At 47.5% G+C, this 15,087-nt stretch overlaps 1 protein-coding gene across 1 annotated transcript; it reads right to left on the minus strand.

The window, feature by feature from the left end:
- Nucleotides 1-5,393: 5,393 nt before the first annotated feature.
- Nucleotides 5,394-5,927, minus strand: LOC8037655 (ubiquitin-conjugating enzyme E2 J2-like). The gene has a single exon (XM_040215848.1). The coding sequence runs from the start codon at nucleotides 5,925-5,927 to the stop codon at nucleotides 5,394-5,396; it is 534 nt and encodes a 177-aa protein (XP_040071782.1).
- Between the last annotated feature and the right edge of the window lie 9,160 nt (nucleotides 5,928-15,087).

The following is a 15,087-nucleotide window of genomic DNA, read 5'->3' on the forward strand; positions in this document are numbered from 1 at the left end:
GGACACCCCCTTTTGATCACAGCCAGACGCCATTCATCGATAACATCACTATATCTGAACCTGGCATTCTCTCCCTCCTACTAAGTCTATAGACACTAAGAAAAGCTGTGGCCCAGATAATATCCCAAACGTGTTTCTTAAACGTTACGCGGAATGGTCTGCTAAGTATCTGACGCTAATATTTATTAAATCCCTAGAAACAGCCCAAATACCATCTGACTGGAAACTTGCGCAAGTGGTACCTATTCACAAATCAGGTGGTAAGAAAGACCCGTCAAATTGTAGGCCCATTTCGTATTGTTCCAAGATCCTTGAGCGTGTTGTACTAAAACACCTCACTGCATTTATTGAAACAAGTCACCTGTTAACCAGCCGTCAACATGGCTTTCGATCTAGACTTCCAACTGTAACGCAGCTAACAGAATGTGTGCATGATTTATCCTCAACAATTAATAATCGTAGCCAAACTGACGTTATCCTTTTAGATTTTTCCAAAGTCCTCGTCAGTCTCCCACCCGAAATTACTGCTAAAGCTTAAAACCTTACTTGGCCTAGGACAAATTGTTAGTTGGGTTGAAGCATGCCTTACTGATAGAAAACAGTTCGTCAAAGTTAACAGGCACAGTTCACCATTAACCACAGTTACTTCTGGAGTCCCACAAGGGTCTGTGCTAGCACCTCTTCTCTTCTCACTCTATATTAACGACATATTAGACAACATTGATGTAAACATTAGACTATTCGCAGACGATTGCATATTGTACACCGAAGTCAAAACTCAAAACGACCAGCTTTTACTAGACAGTGCAGTCCAAGTGATCAGTGACTGGTGTTCTAATGAACAAATGGTATTAAACGCAAAAAAAAAGAAAAAAATCTGTTTACATGGCAATCAGTAATAAAAAAAAAAAGTACTCTGCAATTTCCCTAAAGCATTAACAACACTCCCCTTCAAAAAGTCGAACAGTACAAATACCTCGAACTCCACTTTCAGCAGAGCCTTAGAGGGAAAACCCACATCGACTTCATTACTACAAAAGCAATTAACAAACGACGGTATCTACGAAGAGCTTTAAAATCAGCATCCAACGAAACAAAGTTGGTAGACTGTAAGGCACTGGTACGTCCCATAGTGGAATAGGCTAATATTCGTATGGTTCCCCCACTATAAAACACGCGTCGCTAAACTAGAAAAGGCGCAGCGCTTGGCTGCAAGATTTATTTTTAATAAGTTTCGCTACACTGACTCACCGTCCCACTAAGGCTCAACTAGCACCACTCCAGAAAATGGCCAAAATCTCAAGACTAAGGTTCCTGTTTCAAATAAAAAATGACAAAACGCTTATAGACAAAATTAAATATATTACTTCGCACATTTCCAGATCTACGAGAAGGAATCATGGAAGGCTACTCATAGAATATCAGAGTAACAACAACTTTTCAAATAGTAATTTTTTCCGCGAGTAATGTCTGAATGGAATAGCTTACCTGACGCCATTGTTCACTCCAAATCCATAGAATCATTCTCAACTGCCCTGGGAAATCACCTGATATGATCTGTATTCTACTTGTTCCCATCGATTCATCCTATTTACTGGTCTAGTGTTTTTTTGTTTTGTTTTTTTCAATTACAAGTGTAATACATTGCATTAAGATCCTCCCGTGTCTCCACTGAGTAACCCCATCCTCCTGTTGTTGTTGTTGTTGTTGTTTTTTTTCTCGTTTTTTTCAGTTATGCACTACAAACTGTGTAACTTGTATTTTACCTTGTAACCACCCTACTCAAACTCCCAATGAAAACTGGTAGTATTTCTAAATAAATAAATAAAAAAGATACACATAGCCTTTCATCACACCTCAAAGAACTCAACCCCAAGGCTCGACATGCTATTCTATGGAGAACCTCTAGTGTATCCATTCCTTCCACAAGCAAGATCCTCACTAAGACAGCCAAGAGCTCACCCATGCCAAACAAAGAGAGTTGACGGCGAACATCCATTGTGCGAGCCTAGCCATGCCTGCCGCGGCGCATCGCCCGTCGACGTCGATGTCACCGACAACACCGTTCAGTCGAGGCGCGGGACCGAGGAATACTGCACTTGGACCATTGCTCTCGCAAGACCTAGCCACCGGTGGACTCGCAAGATGGTCGCAGAAGTTGAGAGGGGTAAAGGTTCGTGGGAGTGGGAAAGGGAAAGAGTAAGGGCGAGAGAGAAATGACACAGCCGTATCTGGGTGTAGGCGGCGCGAGGAACGGCCTGGTGTGTGCAGAAAGGGTTATTACAAAAGTCTCACGGCCAGCCTTCATTCGCCGTAAGAAATCGTTTGCGTCGGTCTGCAATTTGAAACGGCGATCGGAAGCATAGTGTTCGCATTTCTGCATAGTTTACTGTTACTTACCTAAGCCCATCTTCCCCTTAGACCGTCCACTACCGAAGTGCCAGTACCAATTTAAAAATAAATCGCATCGTTTTTGTTTGCTCTTTCAGTAACTGTATACCTTAAAACCTGCTATTGTTGGCCCGCCACCTCTATCTTCTCTCATGTGAAGGCTCCATTGGTTACATGCATCATCTAATCTACATAATTTTCTGTCACCGGACAACAGAAGAAACAAAATTTGTGTCTGGACCTGGTTTCTAACTGAATCTTCTACGGTATAGTAGTTTCCTCGAGTTCTTCATATTTATACAGGAAAGAATAACTCCCGAGGATATAATAAGAGTTAAGACTCTGCAGACATCTCAAGATCACCCGCTTTCTCCCTTCTTTCTCTATGTGCGTTCCCTTTCTCAAACTTACTGTGCGAAGCAATTCCTGTAGGGTTCCAATTCAACCAGTTTGTCGGTCAATGCTTTCCCCGCCAGCTGAAGTCAATGGGCCAGAACATCCACCGTGAGAAACGCGAGGACACCACTAACCTTGCGCCGGCCCATTCTGGTGCGAAGTCTCTGGGAGACTCTTGGGAATCGGGTCAACTGAGTATAGTCTCCGCAAAAAAACATTGAGAGAAGAAAAGGCTACAAAATATTTGATTGTTTAGACACGAGTTAGGATCACACCCAAAGATGTGAGATGTGGAATGTGAAACATTTTAAAAGAAAAAAGAAAGGAAAGAATTTTCACTATCTAAAATCTAGTGACTCACATGTACCACAACAAAGGCTAGAAGTGCGAGCTTGCGCCTCTCGTAAATGCTCCTTCTGCACAGAAGCTTTTCACAGCCGATCGTGTCTTGAAGGCAGATAAGTCGGCGTCAAATATTTTGTGCTACGTTGAGGCTGGCGTAGCCTCCGCCGTGCTCCAACTCTGTTGCAATTAGTTGTGCGAGCACTGACAAATGAGGGGGAAAAAAATAAAGTAACCTGCGGCCGCAACAGCTGCATCACTGTGGAAGCTACGCTTGCCTTGATAATGTAGCGCAAAGTAGTTGACGCCGAGTATAGGTGTTGTTCTGGAGAACAATCCCTATAAATATTAATTTTTTGTCTCAAAAGCGAGAAGACGGACGCGTGTCTGGGCACTGCATTACTCGTAGAAAGTACCGAAAATTCAAGAAGAAGAAATGAGAACACCTTCTGGGAAAGGTTTTAACGGTAAGTATCAAAGTAACCTAATACAGCTGCGCGCCCAGCACGTACACGCGTCATTACACTCGCTGATTCTCCAGTCGCCTGCCGGAGCAGCGCTCCTTGAGGAACTGCTTGCGGCCGCGGCGGGATTCCTGGGGCGACGCAGCGCGGTGTTTGCATCCACCAGGCACAGCCAACGGACAGCGCGGGACCTCGACCCTCTTGCCGACTCCTGGGGAACTGCGCCGCTCCTCACCTCCGCCGTGTGCACATTTCCGCCCTCCTTCGACACTCGGCAGCGATGTGCAGCCAGGCGATCCGCGCGGTCGTCGCAGACAGCGAGGAACAGGCTGCCGCAACGCTGACCGCTTCCACGGAAGCGCGCCCTTCGGATCTCAAGGTTGCATTAATAGGAACTTTTAGTAGATCGTACGCTAAAGCGCTCCGCTTTGCTAGCAGGAGCTCTTGCTGGCATTTCAAGCATGCGTGGATTGAGCACGCACCCGCTGCTTTCCCCAACGTACGATCTACTAAAACTCCCTAATAATAGAAAGTTTTAGATGGTGTTTTCAGGCCACGTTATTTGTAGAGGGAACTCGCGCTACCACTTCGATGCATGCTCTGAAGCGCAGGCCCGTAGCGGTAGAAGGCCTTTGAAAACGATCTACTAAAACTCCCGTGGAGAGCGCAGAATGCTGTACCAATCGTGACGCGCCGTGAATGCACCGTGTGCACGTTTCACGACAGCCCTGAAACATGCACACGGTGCCCATGGGGCGATTGGTGGCCGAGTGCATTAACGCACTGCAGCTCGGAGCGAGTGGAGCGAAAACCCGCGCTGTAGAACCCGTGCAGGGATCCGGGGCTCAAACCCCAACCCCGCCCGTTTCGAGCTGGATCAGCATCCTATACCGGCGTGCGGGCGTGTATCACTGGTGCACGTTAAAGACCCCAGGCTGGCAGTGCTATACTGCATTGGTTAAATGTTTCATCTACAGCTCAGACACCAAGCGCCCATTAAAGGTGGCTCTTCCGGCAGTCTAAACAAGCATGCAACGCAATTATTCACACAGTGTACGTTTCGTGGCTGCCGAAACAAATGACAAAAACACTACCGCATTTTAAGGCACCGATGCCGTGTAAGGGCTCTATTGCATAGTGGTGTACTAAGAGTTATAAACTAAGCTTTGTCAATATATGCATACACACCGGCATGCTATATATACTCTCTTCGACCTTACGATGGACCAAAGTAGACGCCACGAGTCACGTGCCTTCCCGACCAATCCAACACTGCTAACCTATTCCGTGACCACGCGGCCCACGAGTCGTATGCGCCTCTCTCGGGTGTCACGTGACGCTTCTACGGCATTGGATTGGCTAACATGGCCCGTAGCATCCTCTTCAGCTCATCGTAAGACAAAACGGTGTGTAGCCGTATCCGGCAATGAACTGAGAGATGATAAGGGTGAACAAGGTACAGCCCGGTAGTACACATCAGCAAGGCAAATGAGCGGCAGTCAGACTGCAGACATGATGACAGAATTATCATCTGCGAACACGCCTCAAGCTTAGCGTGCTTGCTTCATGCATTTGTATGCTTTGAACATCTCTGTAGATGGTTCTGTGACATGGTAATCTTACAAGGAAGAAGCACGCCTCGGACAGCGTCTGCAGGCTGTCTTTTGTACGGCGTATCAGCAGCCTGACATGGCTTTATAGAACTCGTTGGCAATTAAAGTAAACGTGTTGTTTCCTAATGATGCCATTTAATGCCTGCCGGGAGACCGACAGATAATTCAGCGGGTTCAAGCGGGCACGTCACTGGTTGTCTCCCTTGACGCCGTCGAGGGCGAGCTGGGCGCGGGACTCCTTGACCACGTCCGGGAAGAGCTCGCAGAACACGTTGTCCTCGAGGTTGAAGCGCACGCTCTCGCGGGCCAGCTTCTGCTTCTGGTCGGCCGTGGTGTCCAGGCTGCCCAGCGTGGGCGTCTCGTCCACCATGAAGCTGAGCAGCCCCGTCAGGATGGAGGACAGGGACCAGGAAGGGTTCCACGATTCCGGGTGGAAGTCCGAGATGCTCAGACAGAGCCTGGTGTTGCACTGGAACCGCCCGTTGGGCGTGATCAGGAAGATGGACGGCGGCGAGAACGGGAAGTCCGCGGGAAACCGGAGCTTGCCGTGGTAGACGCCGCCCTCCAGGGGCGTCTTCTCCGGGCCGCGCACCGCGAAGTGCCACTCCAAGATGTCAGACGGCAGCGGGTGCGCCGTCACGTACGGCACGGGTTCGCACAGGAGCTTGGTGTATTCCAGGTGCAGCCGCCGGGCCGCCGTCTTGCTGGCGCAGTTCGTCATCCTGATGTCGCCGTGTTCCTCTCTACCGACCGGGACGCTGCAACGGAAGCAAGAAATAGTCTCAGGGGCTCAGTCGATTTAGTCTCAAGGTATAGGGAAGTTTCCAAGCAACGATTTACAGACATGCTCGTTCAACTCATTATGTCCACACCTCTGGCTTCGTGATTCGTTCAGTTCTTATCGACTAACGGTTAACAGACCCTTTTCGAAATTTTGAAATGGTTCATAGATCATCTGTGGCCGACATTAGTTGGTCACGCACTGTGAGCACGGATTGGACACGAGCGCTTCGTCAGCATTCGGAGTGTACTTGGATCGAAACGCACTCCCACACGAGTACTACGTCAGTGCTCGGCGCGAACTCGGAACCAATCACGGTCTTCACACCGGAAACGATGAGACCAGCTAATGGCGGCTGCGCATAATCTATGCATCATTTCACGATTTTGGAAAGGGCCTATTACACTGGCCGCGGAGCAATATGCCTTTTTATGCTGTCGGTGACTAACACGGAGTAGAGACCAAATCGACTCTCTGACGTCACGCCAATACGGTGGTGCTGCTGTTGGCACTGCGCATGCGCAGACGCTCCTCCCGAATTTGGTTTCCGCGCACGCGCAGTGCCTACATCCGGTGTGGACAAAGCGGGCTTGTTCGTAAACTGCGTATTGGTGTAAGCTTACAACAATATTCACCCCCTCCTCTTTTCCTGATTTATTGTTTAGAAGTTGCATAACCTAATCAATCTAACAATTCATGGATTATGTAATGTTAATTCCCAAGCAGCTCTATGTAGGGTAAGAACCAGATGTATCGCTTTGTCAAACTCTGAGACGTTAGGAAACTAGAGATTTTTTTTTTTTTAATTATTGATGTCTATTCAGAGCTTCTTTTTTTTCTGCAGGAATTCGGGGACGGAGCTTCTCCTGCAGATCTTATGCTGAAACAAAACTGTATGCGGAGCGCAAGTTCGTCTGCTTCTTGAGCAGGGGTTGCGGTGACGTCAGAACGCAGAGCTCAGTGATTAGCTCGCACGAAGGGATAGTGGGACCTCAATGATAGCTGCCTTTAGGTGTACCCACTATGCTTCCAATAGGAGCCAATCAGAGCTGGGCATTCTGACGTCACTGCAACCCCTGCTCAAGAAGCAGACGAACTTGCGCTCCTTATAGAACATGTGTGCCTCACGTGCTCGCGTTCGTGTTGAACTTCGTTTACACTATAAAAAAAGTTTTCTCCGTGTCTCAATTCCCCGCTGAACACGCTCAAGCCAGTCATTGTGATCTGATTAGGGTGCCTCTAGATCTGATGAAGCGCGTTCAGCTAAAGACATTGAATTCTGAAAAAGTAGCGCCAAGCTTAAAGGGGCCGTGCAACGATAGTGGGTAGGAATGTTTCTCACTTCACAGAAGCTTACTGGCACCGGTGAGACCCAAGAATAATCGAGCGCAACGCCACTGACGGAAGCGTTTTCGTCACGGTGGAATTCAAGGGGTAAAAGCGGTCGTCTTCTTTCAGTCTCTCCCTCGTAAAACTTGGTGACGAAGTTGCGCGGACAACGCCAAAAATGCGATCCCCGGTATTTTGTCATAAAGCTTTGCTATCTCCGTTGCGACAATATAGGGCAATGGTCTCAAACACGTGGCCCGCGGGCCGCATGCGGCCCGCAAGCATCCCGCGGCTACGAGCCCCTGTTCCTATGCCTCGAGCGCCACATGATCCATAAATAATAGATATATATCCTCGACTCATTTCCGCTCAAAATTGACCTCTACTCAAAAACGTGTTCACACATTTTGTACTCTTCTGTTTTCCTTTAGACGCAGTACTGCTCCGTCTGGATATTTGCTTCTCAGCCCTTTCTCATGTAAATCAACCGGAATGGCACCACAACTACTAGGCTACAAGTGTGAACCCTTCGCTCGATGAGGCACCTCGGCTGCACGAACTCTCGCTCAGCAGGAGCAACTGTTGAAGACAAAGCTGTGACCTCGGGCTTCTAGCCGTCAAAAATACCTTTAAAATGAAAATATTTTCTGATAACGCTGCTACAAAAATCGCCATAAAAACAAAAACTGCCATACATTTTTTTTTCTTTTTTTTTTTTTTGTGCAGGGAATGGGTTTGTGGAACAAACTTCCATGCAGGTTCCGTTGTCGCTCCGCACTTCATTTCTGAATCTGAGAATGTTTTATGCACTTTGTTTGAAGAGCAAGATCGTCATAACGTTTTCTTTGTACGCCCCTGTTGGAGGAGATGAGTTCCTCTAACATATTAACACTGTATAGAATTAATTTGTTGAGTTGCCTTTCTTGTATTTTTTCCTCCTGCTTTGGCCCTAACAGATTTGGCAGTAATGTCGAATAATAATAGTAATAAAATAAACAATCATGGATGAAGAAAGAATAAAACAATTAAAACGGGGACAACACAACCACATCTTTCAACTTGCAACAGACGAGTAAACTTTCAAACAGCGAGCAGCCGACTATACCCAGTAGGAGTAGGGGAGAGAAGGGGGAGAGAAGGGAAGAAAAGAAACGCGAAGTGCAAGTCAGGGTGGTAGGGTTATCTCGGATTTTAAAAATGCAACCTCAGTTTTCGTCAGCAGGAGGGAAGGGTTGGACACGTTGTTTTTTGCTGTGGTCATCGCGAATGATTCTATGATTTCCCTGCCGAATCTGCTGTCATGCCCCCCCAGGATTTTTTGTGTCATCAAAGAGGGGATGACAACGCAAACACGAACGGGCATGTATGACTATGGGATGATAAGAATCTGGAGAGGCCTTAGAAACTTCGTTGTGATGTTCGCGGAGTCTGTGATTGGTGCATCTGCCGGTCTGTCCTATGTATTGATGGCCCCTTGAGCTGCGGCCATCAATACATAGGACAGACCGGCAGATGCACCAATCACAGACTCCGCGAACATCACAACGAAGTTTCTAAGGCCTCTCCAGATTCTTATCATGCCATAGTCATACATGCCCGTTCGTGTTTGCGTTGTCATCCCCTCTTTGATGACACAAAAATCCTGGGGGGGCATGACAGCAGATTCGGCAGGGAAATCATAGAATCATTCGCAATGACCACAGCAAAAAACAACGTGTCTAACCCTTCCCTCCTGCTGACGAAAACTGAGGTTGAATTTTTAAAATCCGAGATGACACTACCACCCTGACTTGCACTTCGCGTTTCTTTTCTTCCCTTCTCTCCCCCTTCTCTCCCCTACTCCTACTGGTTATAGTCGGCTGCTCGCTGTTTGAAAGTTTACTCGTCTGTTGCTAGTTAACAGATGTGGTTGTGTTGTCCCCGTTTTAATTGTTTTATTCTTTCTTCATCCATGACTTAAACCAACACGCTCTTCTCCCAAGCAAAATAAACAAAGCTACGGTCGCGGCTTTGGTCCATGAAATGAGCACTTCCTCCTTGACCTCTGCATTATTGGCTAGCAGGCAGGGATGGCAATGGCGCTACTCTCCCAGGATCCAGTGAGTATTGACTCCGTAAGTGTGACGTCATGGGTCCAAACAAACCGTTGCTAGGGTCGTTGTTATGGACAAATACATGTGGCTAGGTTTCGCTACGAAAACCCGACCGTTTAAAAATCAGGATTAGGATTTAAACTTCTAAAAATTACAGATATAGAAAGCTTGAATGTCATATATGTTGCGACATAAGTGTGCCGGTAATCGCTTGTTTCTGAAATATTTACGACTGCAACTTCCGGTCCTCAAGATGCCGGCAGCAGACGACGAATGCAAGAAGTATGCCGTCTGCCACACACCCGCCGGCCAAGCCGGCGCCGACGTCTGAATCGGGTGAATAAAGACGATATTCTGATATTGCATCTGTTTGAAATATTTTAAAAATTTTTTTTTTTTTGAAATATAAAAAAGTTTTAGACACTTAAAAGAATTCATAGTGGGGTGCGATGCAAAATATGGTTTATCGAAAGTCCGGGCGTCGATCGAGATGATCGGCTGCTAAAAGATCGCAATGCACCCGTGAGAAACTCACTTCAGGCGATCGGTAGAGATCCCAAATTTTGTTTGCAAGCTCGTCTTCAGATTTCCGCAAAACCCCAAAACGCGAAAGAACTGGATAAAAAACATAAGGTGAGTTTATTACAGATTGTACTCTCATCGCGGGTTCGATGGAGATCTTCACCGAAAAAGCACATCCACTAAATGTAATGTATACAAAAAAAAAAGCGAAATTGCGGTAGACATGCAATATTTTAATAACCTGACGACCTCAATAATAATAATAATAAATATTCTTATCTCGATGGCGTACGATTTGTTTCTTATGCTGGCCTGCACTACGCCGATAATGCACTTCAGGTCGTCGTCGTAACTGATCTGCATGGCGTGGTTTGATTTTACGGAATCTTCGCCCCTCTGAACTAAGCTGGGTTCTTCACAGAAAAAAACGCATATTGCAAAGGCATGTGCGGTCAGGGCGATGCACTTGCTTGTGTTGCTCGTTTACTGACGCAATTCAATGAAGACGCCCGCTGCAACAGAGGCCAGCAAATCTATCGTGTCGTCTGCTACCAAAGCAAAGTGGAGTGGAACACTTCAGAAATGGCTTTCATCGTTGCAATACGAGGCTGAGATGACAAGGACATCTTCATAATTAGATATCAAGAAGTTAGGTTGCTTCCAAAAAATTATTTACTTACTTATAAGCGAAAATCTAGCCTCGTGTGGAGTCTCCATGCATTAGTCCATAGCAACGCTCCTAGCAACGGTTTGTTTGGACCCAGACGCCAAGTTGTGACGTCATCACTTACGGGGTCAATTGGCGAGGAGATCAAACTATAGGGGGCGCCGTTTCATTATCATCATCATCACCACAAACAATCGCCTGTGGCAAACAACTCCGACGCTAGCACTGGTCTAGCGTATACGCAGCATCGTTTCCGCGCTTGCAGCATATTTGTTTTAGCGAAATGGTGCGCACTTGCTGCGTACAGCAGGGATCGAAGCCTGCTTTAGTATCGGGTATATATGCCGTCGTCGGCTTTGCATGGTGCAACGCTGCACTCGGTGTCATGATCGCAGTTTAGCACGTCCACTCCAACAAGACACCGCTTGCTTTCGACGATGTCGTCCATGATTGTTGCAAGAGATAGGGCAACTGAAAAGTGAAGTACGTGTTTTGTGGATCATTCAAAGAAACACAGACGCCGCGCCGGCCACGTACGATCCAGCGCGCGTGGCCGACATGACGCGGCTGGCCCAGCACGCCCGCGCGTGACCACACATGCGCTTGTTTTGCCTTCCAAGAGGACTTCGATGACATCGAATGCTAGAAGGGACCAGATTACTTCTATCTAGGTGCGCTTAAAAGAAAAAAATAGTATTGCATATCTTTCACGAGCCTTGCGTCGTCGTCTTCCATGGCAGCGAATGTACTAATGACTGCGATCGGAGGGTTTGTTTGCCACACAGCGTTAGTTCCCGAGTTGGCCACTAGGAAGCGCCATTTCTCGATCTCCTCCCCAATACGCCCAGCGAACGAACGACGCGCGAAAAGACAAGTCTGTCTCTAAAACGCGATCTGAGTAGAGACAATGAACGATCGAAACGTCATGCTGCTCACTGTCCTTGCGCCAATTTCGTTTTTGAATCATACCGTCTTTTCGTCTCGTCCTTCACGCAGATCGCAGAGAAGCGCATACCGCGCGCAAAAAGTAAAAACACAAGCGTTTTTTTTTTTTTTTGTTTTTTTAGAGTGTTGGTTGAAAGTGTGTTTACTATACGTCGACAGCATCCAAAGCGGAACATACGCTACATCTTTGCGTACCAAGGAAATTGTGGGTCAAGAGTGCGCATGCGCAGAACGCAATAGAAGGGCTAGCGTACTCCGTACGCACGCAGCGCTGGCGATTTTGCGTTGCGGGCTAGCGGGCTTTGCGGAAAGTGCTCGAGAGATCTCGGACCCAGCGAGAGTACCAGTTTCAAAATGGCGGTTACGTCGACCGGCGGAGCAGGGGCGACGTGGTATTCGCGAAGTTCAGTGTTACGTGAAATTGCGTGGTGTTCATAGACCGCTGCTTTAAATGTTTTGATGGCGCCATCTCGCGGGCGCCCTTTTGTGACGGAGCTGGTATAGACCTTTCCAAAAAGAGCGCTCTGGCCGCCGCCATTTTGTGTATCGAGCGACCCCTATCAGCCAGAAATTTCTGGCACCCGCCTGAGCTGTGGAAACCCGGTCAGCGTGACTCCCTACCTGCATTTTGCGTTCGGAGTTCGCCGGCTTTTCTTGGAAGTTTTTATTTATTCGCCTGTTTAGGATGCTTACCCTTTGTATGTTATCTTCCACTGTGAGAACCAGGGAATACCAGGGCTCGTAGCCTGCTCGGCCTTCGCAGGAAACGAACGAAGAGAGCGAACGTCAAGCCGCCCGCTACGAAGGCCGTTCGACGTGCTTGGAGGATCATTTCCGTCGAGATAATCTCCAAAAAGCCTTCCAGGCTGTGTTCCGGGTCTTCGCAAAAACTAGCTGATAGGGTCGGGTCCGGGGTGTGGCGACACAATAAGCACGTTCGTTCATTTGCTATGAAGCTGTGCAAAAAAAGGAGCTCTCTTCTACATTGTTCCCCAAAACACGCCATATTCCGTTCGATCGTCGTGAAGTGACTATCGTCGACACTGTATATTGGACATGCGGTGTTATTTGAGACCTTTCTCAAATCCTGTTCGGATAACGCGGCACCGAGGGGTACGTACAATATATTTTTTGTTCGATTGATGAGATTCATTGAATTTTATGTTGTGGGCGGGGAATATCCCTGCAGTACGGATATCCTGTGTGGTCAAATATTTTGACCTTTATAGATTGACACGGCTGAATTAACGGTGCCGTAAAACAATGAACATAAAATTAAACAAATATTCCAGTTGCATTTGTTCTGTCGCGCACGGACTCACCAAAACAGCTTTCATTTCTTTGTTTTTGTTCCCAAAAATAGAGAACTGCTTTCTTAAAGACCTCTATAAATTATGCTCGCCACAGAACTCAAGATAAAAAAGAAAACGCGGCAATTCAGCCGCCACCAGCGTCCGGAATTGCGCCCAACGCAGGCTGCCACAGCCTACTGACGAGGAACTCCACAGCTCAGCGCAGTCGGGCAACACTGACGTACACTCTCAAAACCAGGGACACGCGCTGTAAATCGCTTCGTTCGAGACTGCCGCTGGAAAGGTCTATAGACCTTTGCAGAAATCGCCTCCTGCGCGCTGCCATCTTTGTCTGCTGTGCTGTGGAACGCCTCCTAAGCATGCGCTGTTGATCTGTTGTGCGGTATACCGGACGCTGCGCATGCGTCCACAGCTCAGTGACTCAGCATTTTTTGCCCGCTCGCTTCGTTCGAGACTGCCGCTGGAAAGGTCTATAGACCTTTGCAAAAAGAGCGCTCTGGCCGCCGCCATTTTGCGAATCGAGCGACCCCTATCAACCAGAAATTTCTGGCACCCGCCTGAGCTGTGGAAACCCGGTCAGCGTGACTCCCCACCTGCATTTTGCATTCGGAGTTCGCCGGCTTTTCTTTGAAGTTTTTACTTTATTCGCCTGTTTGGGATGCTTACCCTTTGTATGTTATCTTCCATGCTGTGAGAACCAGGGAATACCAGGGCTCGTAGCCTGCTCGGCCTTCGCAGGAAACGAACGAAAAGAGCGAACCTCAAGCAGCCCGTGACGCAGGCAGTTCGACGTTCTTGGAGGATCATTTCCGTTGAGATAATTTCCAAAAAGCCTTCCCGGCTGTGTTCCGGGTCTTCGCGAAAACTAGCTGATAGGGTCGGGTCCGGGGTGTGGGGACGGAATAGACACGTTCGTTCATTTGCTTTGAAGCAGTGAAAAAAAGGAGCTCTCTTCTACATGTTCCCCAAAACACGCCGGATTCCGTCCGATCGTCGTGAAGTGACTGTCGTCGACACTGTATATTGGATATGCTGTGTTATTTGAGACCTTCCTCAAATCCTGTTCGGATAACGCGGCACCGTGGGGTGCGTACAATATATGTTGTTCGATTGATGAGACTCGCTGAATTTCATATTGTGGACGGGGAATATCCATGCAGTTCGGATATCCTGTGTGATCAAATATTCTGACCTTTATAGATTGACACAGCTGAGTGTACGGTGCCGTAAAACAATGAACATAAAATGAAACAAACATTCCAGTTGCATTTGTTCTGTCGCGCACGGACTCACCAAAACAGCTTTCATTTCTTTGTGTTTGTGCCCAAAAATAGAGCACTGCTTTTTTAAAGACCTCTATAAATTATGTTCGCCACAGAACACAAAATAAAAAAGAAAACGCGGCAATTCAGCTGCCACCAGCGTCCGGAATTGCGCCTACGCAGGCTGCCACAGCCCACTGACGAGAAACTCCACAGCTCAGCGCAGTCGGGCAACACTGACGTACACTCTCAAAACCAGGGACGCGCGCTGTAAATCGCTTTGTTCGAGACTGCCGCTGGGTCCGCGGACCCTCTGGGGTCCGCGAAGGCATTCTGGGGTCCGCGAAGCCCAGCCTCATCGGTCAAGCTCGGCAGTAATAGTTGTCTTTTCCCAGATTGAGAAGAAACGTCCCAATTTTCGGGTGAGTTTTCTCGTGCGTATGTTAGTAAGAGAAGTCTACCTCACACTAGCCCTTAGGTATATCCATTTATAAAATCACTATCATAATTCACCTATACATTCTCCTTCCCCTTACCACGAGTGGGGTCCTCCACCATATCCGCCGATCCACAAGGGGTCCGCGAAGAACGCGCTATGTCAGAGCACGGAGCGGCTATGTTAGTTCGCTTTTATGCCCACTAAAAACGATTTATTTATTAAAAAAACACGTATGCCGTTTTTCGTGACGGATCTGTCTAATGAATAACAACGGGGGGCCTCAAACTTACTTTTTATATAAAAAAAAGTTTAAAATGTTCAAAAACAAGCCTTGATCGAGCTTCACATTAAAGCTTGCACGGCTTCCGTCAGGGCTATTCACAGTCTCTCTGATTCCCTTTTCTTCTTTTTTTTTAGAATCTGTGGAGGCTTTTGTTGAAAAATGTTTTGCATTCACAAGAGTAAATGACGTGCTGTCTTCTTAGTTGTGTTGCAGTTGTTTTGCAAAGCGCCGCACGCTTGTTTTAGCT

Source organism: Ixodes scapularis, unplaced genomic scaffold (assembly GCF_016920785.2).
Source record: "Ixodes scapularis isolate PalLabHiFi unplaced genomic scaffold, ASM1692078v2 PGA_scaffold2__306_contigs__length_199485367, whole genome shotgun sequence".
Classification (NCBI taxonomy): Eukaryota; Metazoa; Arthropoda; class Arachnida; order Ixodida; family Ixodidae; genus Ixodes; species Ixodes scapularis.